General features: G+C 43.7%; 1 protein-coding gene across 2 annotated transcripts in view; it reads right to left on the reverse strand.

The window, feature by feature from the left end:
- The window catches only part of Mfsd6 (major facilitator superfamily domain containing 6), a 59,605-nt gene that overhangs the window by 18,746 nt on the left and 18,465 nt on the right, over positions 1-22,394 (reverse strand). For both annotated transcript variants that reach the window (XM_005373301.2, XM_005373302.1), the window contains exon 3: positions 883-980. In XM_005373301.2, the coding sequence (XP_005373358.1) occupies positions 883-980 (98 nt within the window). The remainder of the gene's footprint in view (positions 1-882; positions 981-22,394) is intronic.

Consider the following 22,394-nt stretch of genomic DNA (forward strand, 5'->3'; position numbering starts at 1 on the left):
TTTTTAATAATAATGCCAATCACTACATAGGTCAGTCAAGCTGCTAACAGGGGTTTTGGGAATCTAGTCAGCATTATATGAGCTAATATGGCAATGAGCTTTCAATATAAATCCATGTTTTTGATGCTCTTAACATGTTCATGGCAGGGCTGTAATCTGTACGCCTCACTGCTGGGAGGCTCGGAGCCACTGGGGGTACATGTGTGACTGTCCCATCAGGTGATATGGGACAGCTCCATGTGGTGGTACAAATCACCCGAAGGGGTAGTCTGCATGTACCACAGTGGCTCAAGCCAGTGGGAACATGTTAAACCACAAAGCAAGAGCCTCCTAGAAAAGTTTTCAGTTATATTTTGATGGAAAAGGTGCACTAAAACGAGGGAAAGAACTTGAGTCAGGGTACTTGAGCCAAGATTTAGAAGCTTCATGGAGAATAGTCATATGACTATAAAGCTCCAAGTACAAACCACCAGCTGTAATAAAGATAACTGGGGATAAAACAATTATGAAAATAATATTCTCCCAATAACTACAGCCAACCTAAAAAAAAAAAAAAAAAAAAAAACCTAGACCTTTGAAATATAAGCCCTTTTTTAAAACCACTTTTGGATGCCTGTGCTTATGACTATACACAGGGGGTTTATAGAGAGCTCTTTGTTTAATCACAAGGGTGTGGGTCAAATCCTGCCTGTTTGGCTCAACGCAGAACAGCACTCTAGGTAACTGAAGAACCAGCACCCTTGACGTCATCTCTTCCTTGACAACCACTTCACAATCGTGTCATGGGGCCCCGCCCGCCCTTGGCAGAATCCTGCTGATGCCTTTTACCCAGATGCAGTGCGGCGAGGTGCAGAGACAACCCCATGCCCGCTGCTAACTCACCTTGGAGAACTTCCATGGGGAGCACAGTCCAGGCATTTTCCAGGTAGGAGATATAAATATAGCGAGCTGTATTGCAGGCCAGGCCAATATACAGAACCCTGAAAGAAGCAAAGGAAAGTAGATCAAAGCTACAGCAGGAAGCAAAAGCCATCCAAATATTTTCTACTGTTGTTTCCCCTCCTCAGACCATCCATCACTGAGCAGACAGTTCCAAACTTAGGAGCAGGAAAGCTAAAGGACAAGTAAATTTAATTGTTAATTTAGGAACAAGAAGACAGCTTCCAACACACCTGCCCTCAGCCTTTCCCAGTTGCTTAATATAAGGCGAACATTACCTTTCCTGAAACTTAACTAGTAGCAGAGACGATGGCTTTTCTAAGATAGTCTGGGCACACTGCCATCTATAATGACATTACTGGCTTCCTTCCAGGTGGCTGTAGGGTAAATATGCCTGGGAGTGTAGCCACTGCCCAACGATGGGGGAAGGATGGGATACAAATTAGAACATATGAACACAAATGTGGCCTCACTTATAATACCCACGACACCACACGGTTTTACAAGGAGACTCTCAAGTTCATTGAAAACTGCCATCTAATGATGATAAATCAGGAACCATTTAGAAATAAAATACTTTTTCCTATCTGTTCAGTTGATACATGTTCACTGTTGTTAAGAACATACACCACATGCTTAAAAAACTAATAAATATATATTTACCTCCTGATTCCCCCAACTCCCAACATTACGACCACCAAAACTCTAAGTATAACCAGAATAAGCGAGGGCCTGGAGAAGGGCTCCGCGCATAGGGTTACAATCTGGCATTCTGAACTGGAAAGGTGGGTTGGCTTGGAAGCACATGGCTGCTGCTTCTTGCACAAAACACTGATGGTAGAATTTCTCTTTCTCGATTGTCTTCCATTTTTTGGCTCATTTTCTTAACCTTCATGCTTTTCTTCTTTTCTGAGTCCAAACAGATGAAAACCAGAAGGTAAAAGAAATCAGCCAACATGACAGTAGTAGTATCCTAATTTTGCTCAATTATATTTTTATATTAAACTCACTCATATAAACACTGTTTGTTCTGTTTTTCCAACTTTGAATCAAGGAAAAGAAATGTTCTCAGGCACCGAGATGGCATTAGTCATAAGTATGGGGAAAAGACAAAAGGGGGTGGTGGTGGTGGTAGGAAGAGCTGGGAAACAGAGATTAAAAGGGACTTAGGTGATCCTCACAGAAGTATTAAAAAGGCCCGGGTTGTCCAGTTCTATGGCCATTATATCCTTCAAACTTGTGTCATCTGATGAAAAAATTTACGTTTTACTCTTTGATAAAAATTTTATTGAATGCACTTGTTACTGACCCATCAACTTCCCACTGCTAGGAAAAGGAAATTAAAATGCAAAATACACTAAAAAAAAAAAAACACAAAACAAGTCCCACACACTTCCTTATGCTTCCTTTATAAGTCCAGTACTAGCTCTGTGGATGACCTCTACTTAGCCCAACCTGAGCATCAGCAAGTATTTTCTATAAGGGGCTATGAAGTCAAAAGTTGAAGGGCCACATGGTCTGCTACAACCATCCAACCCTGCCCTGGTTCTTGGCAGAAGCTGGTGACAATGTGTAAATGGGTGCGCATGGCTGCGCTCCAAAGAAACTTGAATTTCAAGTTTTTGAATTTCAAGTTGAATTTCAGAAACAATGAAATTTAAATTTCATATGATTTTCATGTGTCATAAAATCTTATTCTTGTGATTTTTTTTTTCCCAACCATTTTAAATGTAGAAATGATTCTCAGTTTGTGGGCAATACAAAAACAAGCATCCAGCCAAATGTGGCCGTTAGGCCATAAATAGCATTGGCAGTACATGTTGACTGGTAATTATAATAAAACTGGAATTTTTTTCAACAGTGTAGAAGAAATAGATACAATTAACTGTGAAGTCATTCTGAAATTCGCAACAGTGCAGCTAAGCTATCAGGTCTTACTTTTCTAAGTTTAACCAACTATAATACAGAAGAATGCTTCCTTAGAGACATAAAAAGCCACAATAACCATTAATTTCCTCTATAAACATTTCCTGAGCTACCATAAGATACTATACACCGTGCTGGTTCCAGGGGAATGGAAATGAAAAGGAAATTCTCCTTGCCTTCAAGGAACTCAGAATCCAGTAGGCAGTAAGACACATAAGCAGTAAGACACATAAGCAAGTACGTTAAGTAAAATATGCTGAGAGACCTGCGCTGTGGAAACACAAAGGAATGGCCCTTCGCCACCTATCAGGATAGCTGGGTCAGAGGAGCTGAAGAAAGAAGGTGAGACAAGCATTACCATCAGCAGGAACAAAGTGAACCAAGGTTAACCATTAAACATCGGGCATCTGTGGCCAAAATAGGTGTCTGAAAGATAGAAGGGTCATAATCTAAGAACTGATGAAGAGATAAAGTGGATTTTTCCAGTCCAGACCCATTCTGGAAACTATTCCAGGGATAGCAGCAAAAAGAGCAGCAAAAATGGCCGCTGCAGGCTCCTCCTATCATGCTCTTCTGCGTCTTTTTGTGTACTTGTCCTCAGTCTCAGAGAATGACTAGAGAACCAGCCTGTATTCCACACAACTGTAAACAGCAAGGAGATGACGCCTGAGTCTGGACTGATGGTTCTCCTACCTGATAGGGTCATTATCTGGGTTTCCATTTTGCCTTAAAAATGATGCAACATCCCAGCTAAGTTAATATTCAGTATTATTCCTATGTCTTGTTTCTGTTGGGAAGCTACATGTAAGTACATCAGGTAGCTGCCCAGTTTTTTGAAAGGCACAGAAAATAATTAGTGTTGCCATAATCATTTTCTTTCTGGACAAAGAAAATGGTAGTCTGTAGAGATAGACTTAAGGAAAGTGCATGTTTGCTTCCAGAGTCAGAAAGCACTTGTGATGCAGTGGGGACAGATGAATCATAGCTGGGGAGATAAACAAGATTATACCACAGAATATCTTTCTTTGCAGCCTGTCTGGCACAACACCCCACCTAGCTTCCTGTCCTCCAGCCCCTACGAACGCCAGAAAGACCCACCAGGCCACCGTCTCCACCCATGCCTCATCTTGCCCCTCCTCCTGGTCTCAGCTCCATCTCCTACCAGGCCCACCCCTTTCACACCTTCAGTGCCTCTCTGCTAACTCTTGTAACTACGCCGGCACAGCCTGACCATACTCTCCGTGGAGGGTGAGGGCGCCAGTGTTATGTCAGCTCACTTTTACCCCCAGTGCCTGACACACAGCAGGCCCTCAATAACTACTCATGCACTGGAGGGAAAATATGAATCATTCAAACAGCAATTAACAAATATTTGTGGAACACATTCTGTGCTAAGTACTAAGGATGCAATGGTGAAAAAGATATATATTATATACATATTGTACTTAAAATTGTGTGTGTATTTTAAGGTACCTGGTTACGGTATAGGAAAGTGACGGGTTTGTGAAAGAATGAATTGACATATTTCTTCCCAGAAACAGGAAGATAAAACTGGATGGATTTCCATGGATGTCCATAATTAGCAACTGTTTTGACTAATGTTAATAGGCTGTGGCTGAAGATAAATATGGTCATTTGTGTGTGTGGACATCTAACAGCTCAGTGAACAGCTGACCACGGCTTGCTTTCAGGGGGACATTCTGAAGCACCACGCGTAGAACCTAACACTTACACAAATACCACCACAGGATGACCTCACCAGAGAAGAGAGAGTCACCCTACAAGCCACAAAGCAAGGTCACTGGTGCTTCCACGGCCCAGCTGAAGGGTTCACCAACACAGTCCCTGGAGACCACCCAGCTCCCATCACCAAGCAGAGTACCTGGGCACTAACTCATCCTTTAGGACAGAGCCTAAGAACCACACTGTATATCCAGGGAGTGAATGAGCGAGAAACGAGAGCCATTTGGCTGTGTGTGTGTGTGTGTGTGTGTGTTGTGCAACTCCCAGTATTTCCTTCTATTGTTTCTGCTAGACAAAGAAAAGGCACAAATGAAGCATGAGCCGGCTGTAGTGCTGCACAACTATAAATATCCCAGCTACTCCCAGTGTCTTAATTACTTTTCTCATTGCTGAGACAAAATATCCAACACCATAAGTTACAGAAGAAAAAGTTTACTTCAGCTCACAGTTTATAGAGATGTCAGTCCATAGTTAGCTGGCTCCAAGGCACAGTGGCACAGCAGAGAGGCACTGCAGAGGAGAAACAGTCCATGGCAAAGCAGGGCAGGCGGAAGGCAGCGAGCAGCCAAGTCAGCCTTGTATTCCATCCAGACCACCCGCCCTTTGGGCAGTGTCACCCACAGCCAGGGTGGGACACCCTTAAACCAGCATCATACCCTAGTCCTAGCATCACACACTTTATCCCAGCATCACACACCCTAGTTCTAGCCACCTCTGAAGAGCCCCACCTATGACCACATGGGGTTTTAGGGGTACATAACTCCTAGGTACTCAGAAGGCTGAGGGGGGCGGATTGCAAGTTCAAGGCCAGCCTGGGCAGCTTAGAGACCTCTCTACCTTGTCTCCAAAAACAACAAAAACAAAAAGAAAATGTACAGTGTGGGTCTCTTCTGGTCTTAAATCATTCTTTATTTTGGTACACTTAGTTTTTTCCTAAGTGATTGATAACCAAGGATTATAAGTACCACTAGCAAGGTCACTGTGTTGGTTTCTGGCTGTATTTACATCTCTTCATTGTTCCTTTAATTTGTCTTTATACTTTTAATTCACTGCCTACTTTTTCTTAGATTATGTGCATTTCCAGGTAGGCAACTGAGGATATTCAAAACCAAACAGAACCTTGATTAATGGATTCCAACAACATAGAAGACACAATATGCTATTTTGTTATATTTTCCAGTTTGATAAAAATCAAACACACACACACACACACACACACACACACACACCATTAGAAAGCTATTCTGCTGAAGAAGGTGCCCACAGTTGCACCAGGAAGTCGCTGTTTTAGCTGCCTGTCTTTTTCAGCTGAACTTGACCCTGGAGCTGCCTGAAACCTCCTGTATAGCCGGGTCAGCCCCCTGCCAAGGGAGACAGTGATAATAGGAAGACCCAGGTTCTGGTTGCATCACTTGAGATCTGCTTAGAGCTACACCTAAGGCCATTTACAGACTTTTCACTTAGACTACACATTCCCTATTTTGTTTGAGCCACTTTAAGCTTTCTGTCACTTTGACCAATAGTCCCAAGTGACACAAAATCTTAGCTGCCTTGTGAGGTAGCAAGTTCCACACGACTGTCTGCAGCCAAGCAAAGGCAGGTTTCCACCTGCCCAGGGCGGGGGAACGGAATCTAGCCTGGCAGGAGGCCATGTCTACTGACTGCACTAATTTTCTGGGGTTGCCATAAAAAACACCACAGACTCCACGTTTAAATAATACAAATTTTCCGGGGATATGACTCAGCAGCACAGCGCCTGCCTGGCAAGCTCGAGGTCATGAGTTCGATTCCCGGTACCAAAAATAAACAAATAAATAACATAAATGTATTTCCTCACAATTCTTGGGGCTACAAGTCCAAGGCCAAGGTGTTGCCAGGGCTGACCTCCCTCCTTGCCTTGTAGGTGGCTGTCTTTTCCCTGTGTCATCCCGAAATCTTCCCTCTGTGCCTGTCTGTGTCCTAATCTTCTCCTTAGTACATCAGTCATACTGGACGAGGGTCCATCCTAAATGACTTCTTTTAACTTAACCACCTCTTTAAACATTATGTCTCCAAATACGGTCAGTCTGAGGTTCTACCGGTGAGGACCTCAACATACAAATTTTCAGGGGTAACAACTGCAACCATCAAAATGCTGCCCATTGGCACTTACAGTGCTGAGATAGCAAACTTCAGCAAGGAATGCCAGCGTCCTCCTGAAGACTGACTGACTTCCTGGATTAGCAGTGGAGAAGGTGATGCCTGCAGTCAGACAGAGAGGGTGGCCTTACAGGACTGTTAGCCGTTATCGTCTGACCTAATCCGGCCACGTTTGCTCACTGACTTTATCTAGGGGATTGCTATTTACTTTTCCAGGGGTGGATGTAAAGTGAGAGGCTTGTACAAACAGTGGTATTAGTGTGTTTTCACATGAGCAGCCATGGGTATGGGCTCCCCTCTGGCTGAGCTAGTGGAATCCATGGCATGGGCATGCTTGAAGTGGGCTTTTCTCAGGAGTGGTCCTAACTGCTTCAGTTGCACTTCTGAAAAGATCGGATAAGGCTGTAAAGGAAACCTGAGAAACATTGTGCAAGTGTGTAAGCGATCGCTATAACACATGCAAGTACCTTACCAAGAGCAACCATATCTGGTACGCATTCTGCCTGAGCTCTGCGTTCAGGCAGAAGAGCCTGAGATTTTAAGTTCCCAAATTCCATTCAGGTCAACTGGCTCCAAAGAAAGAAAGTTCCATATACGGATGTTCCTCGTTTAACAACCTACCTGTTTGACAACTATTCAGACTTAGGACCAAGGTGCACTGTTCAGATTTATGACCCACCTCTTAGACTTAAGACCCATGTTTTGTACAGTACTGTACTGTACTTTTATGTTCTGTTATGCATTACACTACTGCAGGTAAGAGTTATGCAAACAAAAGCAAAGTCACCAAGTTGGAGTTTCCTTTGACCATTTCTTTGTTCTGAATGTGTACATACTAGGTACAGTTCCTCATTTAGTGACCAATTCATTTAATCACCTAGTCGCAGGAACAAAATCTGGCCATTAAATGAAGAGTGTCTGTATAGGTCCCAGTGTTACTGGGATGAACGCATCCCCTCCCACTGGCTCGATCGTCTATTGAAGTGGCCTCACGTGGACAAGTTTGCACGGATGCCTTGTGCACGCTGTTGACTTCTCAGCAAAACCATCTGAAGTCTAAGCACGGGGGTGAGTGGTAAGAGTGGACAGGGAGAAGTGAGGTCCACAGTGTGGTTTCTGCACCGAAAACAACCGAAGTACAAAGCTGACCATTGCATCAGAACTGCAAGAAGCCACATCACCCCAACTCTCATTTCTTAGACAAGGGAAAAGGGGTCCAGAGAGACCAGTGGCACGGGGGTCACAGAGTCGGCTGCTGGTGGGTGGTCAAGGGCATTGTCCACCTTGCCCTCCAGTACTCTCCCTTAGAGACAAAGCACAGTGCCCCTGTCCTCCTACTCCTGTGCAGCCCTCTGGGAGGGCCGGCAGTGTTGGAGCAGTCAGACTTCTGGACACAGCTGTGTATTCAGATTAAGGAAGCTGATGTGTTTGCCTTGGCTTTAGAAGAGCAGTAACATTTTAAATCTGGACAAATCATTGAGAAGACCAGGGTAAGAGGAAAGTGGAAAAGCAAATGCCACTCAGCACCTGCCCGATATCCTGGATCACTAAAGAAAAAACTTACCCTGAAGCAGTGTCATGAGATAAAATGGGCCCAAGGCCATGTCTGCTGAGGTGGCCACAGAAACTGCAGGTGTGGGCGCTGAGGCGGGGTGAAGGCGAGCGAGGGCTCCACCCACTGCCCTCTGGCGGGACAAGGGCTGCACCCGGCACATGAAGAGCGAACAGGCTGGCCAGAGGAGCGTGGTGGGAAACACCACAGAGATTGAAGAGTGTGGCTGGGCACAGGCTGCCTCCCTCCACCCTGCAGGGCTCTGGAGCAGCCGGACTGCCACCCCCTGAGCCGGACTCACAATCTTCCCATACATGACACCCAGGGGAAAGTCCTGACCATCCCAGACTGGATCCCTTAAACAACAGCTCTTTTTTTCTCCTGGTTCTGAAGCCTGGAAATCTGAGACAATAGTACTGGGCATGGTCAGGTTCTGTGAGGACTTTTTCATGGCTTGCAGGTGACCACCTCTTTGTAGTGTCCTTACATGGCAGGAGGTGATGGGGGGAGGGATTAGGGGTACAGAGTAGAGAAAGCAGCTCAAGCTCCTGGGTGTCTCTTCTTATAAGGGCACTAATCCCATTCTCAGGCCCCCTTCTCATGACTTCATTATAACCTAATTCCCTTCCGAAGGTTTCATCTTGACATCATCTCATTAGTGGTTAGGGCTTCGGCACATGAACGAGGGGTGGAAATAACCCAGATCCACAGCAACACACCTCTGATGTTTGAAACCCGCACTCTGGAACAGAATTAGGAACCAAGCTGGGGCTCTAGGAATGCTGCTGGCTCTCAGCCACCCGTGGAGATACTCTGATCTCTCTGCCAACATCAGGTCTCATCAAGCCACTACAAAAATGAACACCATGCATCTTAACTGCTTTGCAAGGTGGTCTTAATGATAAAATTTTTGTGAAAATTATAAATTATAAAGCCTGTAAGAATTTCTTATTGGTGACCTAGACGTTGTTAAAGCAATCATTTTGTGATATGGTCTAATAAGTACTAGTGCTTATGTACTTTGATGGTATCAACATTAGTGAACAAAAATGACCTGCCCTCTGTGTAGCATGTGACACTTTCTTTTTCATTTTATTATCAGACCTTCCCAGAAAGTAAACTCTGTGGGGAGGGACCTTGTCAGTCTTGTTCACCTCTGTATTCATGGAAGAGAAACTCATCACCCAGTTAGGGCGTCTTTAAAAAAGTCATGACTGAACACAATCTTTAATTCTTTCTCTATCATCTCTAGAGACAACTGTTTTGTCACGCATGCTCAGCGTGAAGTCATTCAGTCACATGACTCGCATACTGCCAGTGCTCAGGAGAGCTAGTTGGGGTGATAAGCATTTCACAGATGGCGGGGTGAGGTGGGGAGCTAAAGGATCACATGGGGGAGATGGGGCACTTCAGAGGAATGGACAGCACCATAGGAAGACACAGAGGGGCCCTGGAAGTTGACCAAGTTGTGCCAGACATGGGTCACACGGAACAGAAACACTCACCAACCTAACCTGGTGCCAAAGGATCTATAAAGCAGTCACTGAGAACCTGAGCTGTGCAGCCCGAGTAGCCTGGGTAAGCTCTACCTCCACTGTTATAGCTCTGTCACCAAGGGCAACCTAACCACCAAAATTCTCATCCTTATAATGAACATAATGCCTCGCCCACAGGGCTGAAGCATTTAGCATGTCTTTGTGCGTACTTTATGCATAATAAGGATTCAAGTGACAGTGTGATTACTATTATTTTTACAATATTTTCCTATAATTATATTTTTGTTATGGTTATGGGTTGTTTTTTTTACTGTGCTTTTATTTATCCTCTAGATTCTATGGTTATGTGGAAAGCTTGAAGTTACTAAAAAAAACAAAACAAAAATCTTTTGTCTGCATTGGCAAAGCATGAATCATGACCTTATGATTCAATAAAAAGAACAACTCACAATTTAACTGAAACTCAAAGAATGAAGGAAAACAGACCTTTCCAAAGGAAGCTCAATGATGATTAAAATACATTCTCTACCCAAGTAATTGGTTCTTAAAAACACGAAAGCAGAAGTGTGCCCACCTTGCTGGCTTTCCATCCTTTCTCATGCTCTGGCAAAAATAAAAGGAAACAAGACCGCTGCCGCGCTACACCGCTGTCCTAGAGGTTACAGAACTGCAGGGAGCCCGGTGTGGAGCGCTTTGTCCTCCTCTCTCTCTCTTTCTCACACTCCTGCCTGGGTGAGATGTCTGACCGGGAGGGACAACCAAGGACGAAGCAACAGCACCCCACAAGTAAGGGTCCCTCTGAGATCACCCATAACCTGCAGGAGGAGCATGGTCCAAAGCCGTGGAACCCAGACGAACGTAACACCTTGGTTTTGATAATGTCAGGGCTCCAATCTATAACTCACTCTTTTCAGGAAGGGAGAAAAAAGGAGAAGAATAGTCGTTTAATATTTCACCAATCAGAATATAATGCTTTTTTTCTCTTCATGATGGGAAGGCTTTGGGGAGATATGTCATAAAGTGAGCTTCTGAAGAGGTTTTTTCCTGTCCTCTTGCAAAGTATCCCACGCAATTATGTACTGCAAGTTGCCAAACATTTCCATGGATGTGCAGAAATAGAATTAGCCAAATTACATAGCCTTTCGACCTCTATAATAAGGCCATGAATTGGCACTGTATGATGCAAGATAATCCAACAGCTGGGACAAATACCCAGACAGTAATAAACTCCAGGATCATGGGGATCCACTGTGCTTTTTGGTATTTCTTTCTTCCTTTCTTTGTGTTGTATTTGTGTGTGTGTGTGTGTGTGTGTGTGTGTGTGTGTGTGTGTGTGTGTGTCTAGTGCTAGGGACGGACTCTCCCTCTACACAGTGCCCTTCCATTGAGCTACACTTTCTGCCTGATTTTTAAATCAAAGAAATACTATAATTACTACTCAAATCAAATCAGTTGTTGGGCACAGTTAGATACTGTTTTTTAGTCTTGTTTGGCAGTGTTGGGGATTCACTCATGTTAGGCAGTCATTCTACCACTGAGCTATACCCTAACCTTGAGGTTAATTCTTAATTAGATACTATAAAACTGCCTGATCTCATTTTAAAGAGAAAGAAATAAAATTTGAGGCCATAGTCCTTATATAAAGTAGAATTTTAGTCATTTATGCTATTTAGAAAAAGTATATATAACAATATACATATTAGAGACACAAAATCTCAATGTTGATCTGATAAATCTGGATGAACTTATCTCTTTAAAACATATGCATCTATAATTACACACGTACACATATACTTAGCTCCTGTAGGGTAGAAGGACTGTAAGTAAACACAGGCTTCAAGGTATTTTCCTGCAAAACGTACACACACACATACACACACAGGTACACAAAGCCTGGAGCATGTCTAGCACCAGTAACAGAACATTATAAGCAGTTTGTCTTACTTCCTTAAAGAAACCAGCATCACGACGTACAGGTCTTGTCTGTTCTCCATCTTTGCTCTCCCTCTGTGTTCCTTTCTCTTTACCTTCTATCCAAAAAGCCAGGTCTAATATGAATTTAGAATGTTTCCTGCCTCTCCAAATTTAAATGTTTTTCTAAATATATTGGTATAGCCATAAAATGTTTACCTTTTAAAATTCATTGTTAAAATTTGCATAAATGTACCAAGCTACGTATCATTGTGAAACTTGCTTTTTCCCCCATTCAGCATGAAAGCGTTCCACATGGACCCACTCTCTTTAACTGCTGCCCGCTATTCCATCTTGTGACTGTCTAGATTGAATGCACACTTTCCTCAATGGGTGGCTATTTAGACTGTTTCTGCTTTTCACTGTAGTAAAACCAGAGTAAGCTCATAAGCAAAGTGCATGTCCTTCTGCATGTGTGCTAGAGTTCCTCTAGGCAAGTCTTTACCTTAAAATGCAATATTTAGGTCACAGGGAATTCCAACTTGAGCATTACCATAGACTGCTAAACTGGTCTCCATGGTAGGCATCTAGGAAATGAGTTGATGGGATGTGTCTTTATGCTTGTCCTGGGGAACACTGTGACCACCAGCCACTTCACCCGCTGCTGGAAGGTGACCGTCTACAGCCACAAGAGCTATAGCACATACGGAGTTAGCCCTGCTCTCTCTAACTCAGCAAATGCCTCTAGCTACTCGGCCAGTGAAGGTGAAAGGGAAAACTGAAAAAGTAAAAGCCCTGGATTCATTTATACTACCTTGCAACAATGGCCTTTTGTTCTGAACCATGAATAGCTCAATTATAAGTACTAGTGCTGTTACCAAGCCAGCCTGGTAGCTATGATATAATATGGTAATGTATTTCTTTTCAAAGATACTCTTCCACAGGACTATAACAATCAAATTACTCCCTTTCAACTCCTGATCATAAATGCTTCTATTTTTGAGATTCCACAGCTTATAATTTAATGATGAGAATCTATATTTAAAATGACTCTAAGAGGCTTTTCCTATAAAAATGGGTATCAACGTCTTTAAAGGTAAAATGGGAAAGGAACAGGAAAATAGAAATCTACCCACATATAAGTCATAATAGATACAATGACAATTATTGTTTATGCAAACTATTACAAAGATGGTAGTTTAAATCACCACACCCAAAAACCATGGCACTGAGGAGTATATAAACAATTCACTTTTTATAGGGCATCTTTTAAAATCACCAGATGTGTTGTTTTCTGGTTTTTCTTTGTTTGTTGTAAGTTCTATGTGTTATTAGTAGTCCGTGTATCCTCCATGTATTAATTAAGGGCATAGAAAGACAGGAATAATCCATAACTGTTTCTATTTTTAACAATTCCAATGCTCTCCACTCTGCACAAAATGAAGAACAAAATCCAATAATTAAGGGCTCATATCGACCCAGTCTCATGTTCTCACCCGAACACTCATGTCTAAGAGTAGGCTGTGGACTGCACTTTTGTCTAAAATCAGACAAAGTCTAAGTCCCTCCCTCTGTGTCTCCAATTAGAAAAGCTCTAATTAGCTCTGTTACAGCAACTCATTGTGTTAACATCATAATTCCATTTCCGACCCACCCAAATGCACTAATATTTTTATACTTTTGTATGTCAAGCAGGCTTTTAAGTTATTTTTCACTGTGTGTATGAATCAGAAAGAGCATCTGTTTGGTTTCTTCTGAAACAGGATCGTGTTACAGATCAGGTCTCTCAAGAAATGTCTGTGACAGTGACTTGCGACCTGGATTAGTAGTCTGCACAGCCAGCCACATTTTCAGAGCCCAACACACTGAGGTGTCCATAAATCCCCGCCTCAAAACACCCTCAGGTCACCACCTAAAATCTGGCTCATTTTAAATTAGAATCAGACAAATCTTAGTGACTCTCTAGGTGTTTTACATGTAAGCAGCACTTTAAAGCCAGAATATTAAAGTCACAGCGACCAGAACTAAGCATTGATCTCTTGCTATCCCAACCCAGTCCCAGGTTAAGCAGACTCAAAACAAGCATCAATAAGTGCCCACCTATATAGATTTCCTATCTTGGGCCAAGTTGGAATTTCTAGTTCATAGTTCATGTTTTATTAGCTTCTTTCAATGAGGGATGTACCCTCACCCCTCCTCCGTTTGGGGCACATTATTGGCCTGGCCCAAAATTTTTGTCGTAAGTCAGATCCTAGGGAGTCACTGAGGGATTTTACTCCTGCCACATACTTCCGCAGGTAGAAGTATTTCCCACTGGGTTTTTTAGGAAGCTAGGGAGCTGGAGCAACTGGACTAATGGGTTTGAAGAAAGAAATCAGCCTATGACTTCCTGTTGGGCAGAATCCTCTACTAGGGAGTCAAGAGACCTCAGAGTCTCCCAAACTGCAGCTTGCAGATGCCCTGCGTACACCTGGCAGCCCTGCTGATAGAAAATTCACAGAATTCTGTGATGACTGGAACCCTGAGGAAGATCAGTGTGGACAAATCAAGTTTGGCCTCAGGGAAGTAAATCTCATCACACAACTGCAGAACCTTGGGGATCAGGGGGTGGTGGCAAAAATCGTATCACTTTTGGAGAGTGCTATCGTGTGGCAGAATGTTTTAAAACTTAATTCACAAATATTTAGTATTACAATCCCTACTCCTTGACTGGCCAAAAGAGAAGTAGAATAACACATTTTCCCCTTCTAGTGCCAGTGTTAATACATGCTCTATCTCCTTTGCAAATCACCTACCACCAAAACAAGAAGACACAAATCATAACTCTATAATCCTTAGAGTTCAAAGGGAAAGGGGAAAATGGCCTGCCTTCTTTCCATGGAGCCAATCACCTACAGGAAGCACTAACTCCTTCCATTTTACCCTGTTAGGAATTATTTTAAAGTAATTATTCTAAAGAAAAGAGAAGCATGTATCATGCTTCTCCCAACTGATTCTGCAAATAAAATTTCTAAACCAAGGAACCGAGAGAAGAAGATCTTATGTTCTATGTCTCCACCATAGGGAATGAATTATTTTCTCTCTTCCGCATCTAGCATGGTGCAAATTTCCCATCCTTGGGAAACTTGAAGAACCAGTTATTCAAATCGTCCTGTATGTTCTGAGGAACACTGTTGGCAAATAATAGCAAACCCCACAGCACTGCAGTCCTTCCAACTGGGTACAGTGTGTTGGAGGAGGAGGAGTGGGAGGAGGAGGACGAGGAACCAGAGAAGAAAGGAGAAGAGAAAGAGGATGAAGGGAAAGAGAAGGAAGGGGACAAGGAGGAGGCCAGGGTAGAGGAGGAGGAAAGAGGGAAGTGGAGAAGGAGGAATAGGAGGAAGAAGAGAGAGGAGGAGGAGTGGAAGAGGCAGAGGAGGAAGAAGAGAAGCAGAAAAAGGAGAAAGAGGGAGAAAAGGAGCAGAAGGAGCACACTATGAAAAAGCATAGGATGCATCCGAGTCTATGGCTTAGCTTGTGAAATATGTAGATTCTACACTGTCCCATACGCTGGTGAGTTAGAAGCAGGTAACACTTTAGTGTCATCAAATATCACCCCAATGATAACGGCACCTCCTAATGCCTCCCACATTCTTGCTCTCTGCATGGCCCCACATTATGTACTTTACATAAATTTTAATGAAATTTTCTCCAATATCCCTGTAAGTATTGCCCTTCTGACTACAGGTGAATAAAACCAAGTTCACCCTACCCAGCACGACCAAGATGGCACGACTGAGCGAGAGGCAGAGGTTGTGGGGAGCCAGGTTGGGCTGCAAGGCCAGCCCTGAAGGGTGGAAGACTTCACACGAGGAGCCTGACCCTTTTATCTCTGAACCTATTTTAGATTAGTACGCTGGAGCTAATTTATCAAAATATACAGCATAATAAAAAAGGGAAATAGCATGTCTCTTCTTTCCACTATGTGGTTTTGTATAAAAAGATTGAAAGTTAAAACAGTACATAAAACTTTGTCTTTGTGAAACAGTCATTTTTGAAAGAAATGGAAACTGCTTGTCAGATCCAAATACGCACTTTCAAAAATTTCACCATGAAGTTACACAAAATGATGTCATTGTTAACCCCTACTGAAATGCTCGGCTGATAACCAAACTTAAGGAGTTACACTGTGGCTGTCCATGCATTTTCTTTTGTGTTTTCACCATGCATTTTATATAGTGACAACAAATAGGTTCAATTTGGCGGGGGGGGACTAGGAATCGAACTCAGGACCTAACAATAAAAAAAACTAAGTTGTGGAGAAAGATGATAATGAAAACTTCACAACAACCCTGAAGTCTCCTTACACAAAAAGCAAAGAATACAGTCCTTGGAGTCTACAGTCCACCTCGCTCAGTTTTTGTGAGTAAAAATCCAACCAACTGCAGTAGAGGGCACACTCATTTCACATTCTGAAACTTGGTCCTGATGTCACAGTGGAGCCGATGTGTGACTCACCTATACTCTATAATGCCTGCACAACCAAAAATAGTCACACTCTGAACTTCAAGCCACCATCGACTCCACACACTACTTCAGTGAGAAAACACGGGCCAGTGGGCCTTGTCTACCCCATGCTGTCATCCCACTCTGCAAATTCTAGAAGATAAAAGTACTTCATTTTCTAGTATTAATTAACTTAAAGACTAGACCAGTCCAAAAGGCCATTATATGATTTGTGAGAACAAAGCATTCTATAATATAAAGGCTATATCTGGTGATGCACTTCCCATTTAATACAATTCCATTTCTTTTGACAACCTATAGTCATACATTGGTAAGAGCAACTCCAATTTGACCAAAGTGCTTCTGAGGGTGGAATGTTAGTTATTCTAAAATCCCCAAATATCTTGATTTGTCAGCCTGAATGATCTGTACACTTCTGAGATTGTGCTGCCATTTGTACTTTTTAAAAAACTCTCATCTAGTCTTTATTTTTTAAAAAGTTGAGAAAGGTACTAATAATATACCTACTTAATGATGGCCGGACAGAGATACAAAAAGTTCTGTAGCTTGTCAAAGGCCATATGGTTCCACGTGGCCGATCCAGGCTCTGAACCAGCCAATCAGAATCTCAGACCACACTCGTACCCACCATGCAATACTAATCCTGCCTTTCGTAAATAAGGACAGGAGGAAATCTTCCACTACCCAGAGCAGCTATTTCCTTTCTCTGCTTTCCTTTCTTTTCTTCTCCCTTCCTTATACTTCTGCTCTCTTTATTTTTCTCTCTGCCTTGTTTATGTTTTGGGTCCACTTATAAACACCCACAGAGGGTGCCTGGCTCGAGCCTTGGCACTGGGGATGCTCAAAGAGCCCACTCCCCCTGAAGCAAGATGTGGACACCGACAACAGTAAATACCACACCGCCACAATCCTGGATAACACCAAAATGCACTGTAACACAAAGCACAAGGATATTCACTAAGCAATAAAGCACAGAGCAACATCTCAGTGAGATCAGAAATCGGGACTATCTTGAAAACAACTAAATTGATTTTCCATGGCTTGATGCTCTCCTAAGCCACACAATTTCCTTGCTGGTCTTACCCATATTTGTAGTTTTAACTGTCCCAAATCTAAATCCACACTTCTAACCTCTCCATTAAGGTACAAGCTTTTCACAGTAACTGTCTGACCTGTCCCGCCCCACATGTTTCTGCTGCAAATTAAACCCCACACTAAGTTCAGACCATTATATGCTCCTCCCTGACTCTCCATCTGTCTCTTCTCTGAGTTTCCTGCTAGACTGAGTGGCGCTGGCACCAAGCTGGACATGGGGTCTCTGCCTCATCTCTCACATCCAAACCATTCTATCAATTTCACCCCCCAAGTGTACCCCTTCCCTCAAGTTCTGCGGAGCCTTCTGGAACTAGGCCTGTCCCTTCTCTCACTGGGACTACTTTAAGAATGTTCCCAGTGACCCCCAGTGCAGAAGTTACCCTGCACCATGTATATGCAAGTGATGGTTATGTCATTTGTTATGGTTGCTACATTGTGTCAACTTGGGGGTTCTAGAGGTTTGGCTAAGTGACTCAGCAGGAAGCCAGGGTGCTTACTTTGTATACATCCTGAGCCTGTGCAAGAGGAGGGCATGGAGATTATGTGAGAGCTACACACCCCTTAGGGGGGGTAGCCTGTTTACAAAGTAAGGGAGGAGGGAAGAGGCTGCTTGCCGCCATTTGCCCTTTTGCTCTGGCTGCTTTGCTCGGCTGCCATTCCCCCCTTGGCTCTTGTTGCTTTGCTATCTTCTGCCTCAGAGCCAACCAAGTATGGAATGAAACCTCCACAAACTGTAAGCTAAATAAACCTCTCCTTCCTTCATTGTGGACGTTGGGTATTTTGTCTCGGCAACGAGAGAAAAGTAACCAAGACACACCCCATCGACATATGGCTCACCTTTGCATGGAGCCCTGTGACGCCGCTGCTCCAGAGGTTCGGCACCCCTGTGGCCGGCCACAGTCCTGTATCTTCCAGCCTCCTTCCCTGCAGAGCCCTGTATGCTGTGAATTGGGATCCTAAGTAACCATTCCACTGAACTGAACAGAAACTCCGGGTTGCACTTTAATTACTGTAGAGGAACACCTGCTCCTCTAGAGGACGTATGACATAACTTCAAATTCGTGAGGAAAACAGAACCTTTTAAAAGTCTTTTTTTAAAAAAGTCTTTTAAAAGAATTAATCCTCCCTTAAGAGATCAAAATGGGGGAAAGTTAAGGCCCACTGTCGGCTTGTTTCGAATCAGGAGCCGAGTTCTGTTTCTGAGCTCTTTCCTCACTGTGGCAACTGCCACGGGGGCTCCGCCGAAGCCGTGGAGGGCGGTGTGTGAGTTGGCTTCTAGCAGGGAGCCAGGCTCCCCTGTGTCTTCAAGCAAGGACTTGGTCCGAGAACCAGAGCGCAGCCGGCGGCCCCCACGGGGCCAGGTGAGAGGACACAGGGTGAGGGAAGAGAAGCTGCCCACGCCCGGCCACCCACTGCGTGTGGGTCCACGGCCCAGAGGCAGCTGCTGTCTTGCAGAGATGCTGCCGGGTAAGGCATGGAGCAAAAGGGTCAGGGCTGAGATTCTAGGGGGCAGAGTGAGCCCGGGGGTGGGGAGGCCACAGAGAGCGCCCCAAGACTCCAGCTCTCCCTACTCTTGAGCTCCTACACGTGAGGAAACTACCAGAGAGCAGGAAGAACCCGCTGGAAGGAGGGGTGCACCATATCCAGGCTCACACAGATACACTGAGAGCTAGGAGAGGAAACTGCCCCTGTCTGCCTCCCTCAAAGCCTCCTCCCACGTATGCCTGCTCCTAGACCTTGGCTGCAACCTGGAACCTAGGAGGGGGCTTTTAAAAGTACACAGGCCTGGAGGGCCGGAGGGCTGCTGCAGCCCTAGCGTTACACGCCCTCGGGGAGTGTCTGCCGCTGACCCAGCACGACTGAGGCCAGCAGCGGACAGGACAGCAGGCCCCGGAGCCCTCAGCTGTCCGGGCAGGAGGACGAACGAGAGCCCAAGTCCAGGGTCGGTAGATGGCAAGGAGGGCGGAGCAAAGAAAAAAACCACCAAACCAAAGGAATACAAAGGCAGAAATGCTTTCTCCCTCTCTCGGGGGCCAGGTCAAATCGAGCACCCCCGCCAGCCTCCCGCTCCTGCTGTTCCTCCAGTGAGTGCCGGCTCCCCGCGTGCCACCTCCCACTCACCCCCCGCGGAGTTAGGGCCAGCGCCTCCATCTCTCCCGCTCTTCCTGCCACGGCCCCTCAGGAGAGCCTGCTGTTCCTCCTCTTGCTGTATGCGTCAGGTATTCCCTTCTCTCACAAACTGAGCCCGCCCATTTGGATACTTGGCTACTATGGAGCAGATAAAATGGGTGATGACTCTCCCCTCTGGATAATAAATGTGTGGTAAAACTGCCCTTAAATGTGAGAATTTCAGCGTGACGGCTGGGGGTGGTGACCCACCTGTCCTCTCCAGTGCCCTAGGAGGCTGAGACTGACCACAAGTTTGACCCCAGCCTGGGCAACTTAATGACTTAGTGACTCAAAATTAAAGAAAAAAAAAAAGGCTGGGGACATAACTCAGTGCAAAGGCCCCACGTATGATCCCCAGTACCATATAGAAAAAAAATAATTTTAGGGTAAATTGATCTAGTATATTTTTGTGTGTCCCCTACAATGGAAACAAATTTAAATCAAATAACATTGGATAACAATGACTTAAAAATTTACAAATCACTATTACTATTTATTTTGGTCACAACCCTACTTATAGGTGTTGAAATATTCAGCAAGGACACAAAAAATACCTCTAGTTAATTAACCTTATATAAATGGGCTTAAAAATACTTTTTCTGTAAATTCTAAAGTCTTGTGAGTTCAAAGCAATTTATTTTCTTAGTGTAAATATTAAGCATTATGCTATTTCCCTGAGGTCATTTTTAGAGGACAAAATCCAAGGTCAAAACACAAAATCATTTACTGTGGTGTGCATGCATATGTGCCTGAGTGTGCGTGTGCATAAGTGTGCATGTGCATGCACGTATGCATGTGCATGAGTGTGTGTGTGTGTGTGCGCGCCTGTGTGAGTGTGTGTGTGTATGTTTCAGGCCAATAGGTCATACCCTGAAAAATTGGGCCCAAACTGTTAAAACACTAAGTGGTTTGAAATGCGCTATTTTTAAAAAGTTTTTCTGGTATGGATTCTTCTTCATTTTGAATCTATATAAAGAATTTGTGAACATACACTTCTGACTATGTTAGCATATACAAATTTTATGGTAATGCTGACTCTTAAAACTCCCAATATAATACTGAATACTGAAAAAATGTACAGGAATCCATAAGGGCCCCAGATAGATTAAGCTGGGCGTGGTGGCGCACAACTGTAATCCCAGCACTCCGGAGGCTGAGGCAGGAGGATCACTGTGAGTTTGAGGCCCGCCTGGGCTACATAGTGAGTTCAAGGGCAGCCTGAACTGCATAGTGAGACCCTATCTCAAAAAGGCAAAAAAAAAAAAAAAAAAGAAAGAAAGAAACTTAAGCTGTCACCCCTATACATATAAACCCCCAAATCTCAATACCCACTACCTGTTTGGACTCCCAAAATTGTCAGCAAGAGCAACAGATCTGTTCTGAGTACAAATGTGGCATAATCTTACCTTAGCTATTAGATTCATTTAACTATATTTAAAATAATCAATGCATTTTAATGGACAAATCCAAATACAAAAGCAGGAAGTGACCATGCACTGATGGGACCCCAGCAGGCTCCCGTGACCACAACGACCACCTTCTTCCATTCCATTGTTAAATAAGGAAGGAGACGCTTTCTGTTCATAAAACCAGAAAATGAAGGTAACTGGACAACATGTTTTTTTAAAGTAATGAGTAACTCATACTACTCAGAAAAGAAAAACGCAACCTCAGGCTGATACAATTAGCGAAAGTAGTCATGAGCCCACTGGGATTATGAGAATACTTACTGCAGATAAAAGGCAAAGGCAGAAAAGATCTCTTAGCCATGTGAGAGGAACCCAATACCCAAGTGATACCTTCGCAAACAGAACCTACATGTGTATTCTGTACTAAGCTGGGGTTCAACTGAGGTTACTGACTGAACAAAAATGACATCTAGAAATTTCCCTCATGGAAACACATTATGGGACAAATCTGGTTTAAAAAATACTATTAGCAGTGAAATCACACATAAACCCTGGCTGCAGAGAAGTCTCTAAGTCATGGTCCATCCACACAGCTCAGAGGATCCAAACATGACCAGACCAGGCTGAAGGGCGGCGTCCCAGCCCCTCCCAGCAGAAGGCTTCTTTTCAGCCTGGTCCAACTGGTTGTGCCGAAGGGACTCTGGAGCTGGGAACCATCACACAGTGTCTCACTTTGTTTAGTGACAACAAAGGGGTCAAAGATTGAGAAAGAGACGCAGGGCACACCCTCCCCAAGTACAACCCAGCCGCACAAGGAGAGATATTCACAACTGTCTGGGGGAAGGACTGATTCTAGGTTGGAACTTCAAATCAGAAAACACCTTCAGTTAGAAAGGAAACAAAAGCCTATGAAGATAAATATTTTCCAACTCTTGCAATTATATATTTCTCTTCTTTGATTTCCTACAGAAAGAGCAGATTTAAACACTATTGCATAAAAACAAATACACAGAGTTGCTTTCTTGTAGTGATGACAGCTTGAAACGTTAGGGACAATTATGTTGTACTTTTCTATAAGACAAGAACGTTTAAGCTAGCTGTCTGCACATTTTACAGCCATTAACAGAACACGAAAAACAGCAAGGTAGCACCTGCTTGGCAATTACTAATGGTCTCAATGAAAGTAGTCACCGGTTTTGTTTTGCTTTGTTTGTGGGTTTTGTTTTGTTTGATGCCCAAAAGGATAACATAGGAAATTTTAAGTAAAAGGGAGATTTTTAAATAGCCCATGTTCTCAGGGCAGATAAAAAAATACAAAGATTTGAATAACAATTAGAAGAAAGTTATATAAGCATTTCTTCCATGCAATATGATGGATATGAATTATTTTGGGTTATGTCACAACTTCATTAAACATAATGGTCTCATTTTTTTTCTTTTCTTTTTTTCCTTCAGTGCTGGAGATCAGACTCAGGGCTGTGTGCATGCTGGGCAAGCACTTTACCCTGA

Source organism: Chinchilla lanigera, unplaced genomic scaffold (genome assembly GCF_000276665.1).
Source record: "Chinchilla lanigera isolate Chin_1 unplaced genomic scaffold, ChiLan1.0 scaffold00002, whole genome shotgun sequence".
Classification (NCBI taxonomy): Eukaryota; Metazoa; Chordata; class Mammalia; order Rodentia; family Chinchillidae; genus Chinchilla; species Chinchilla lanigera.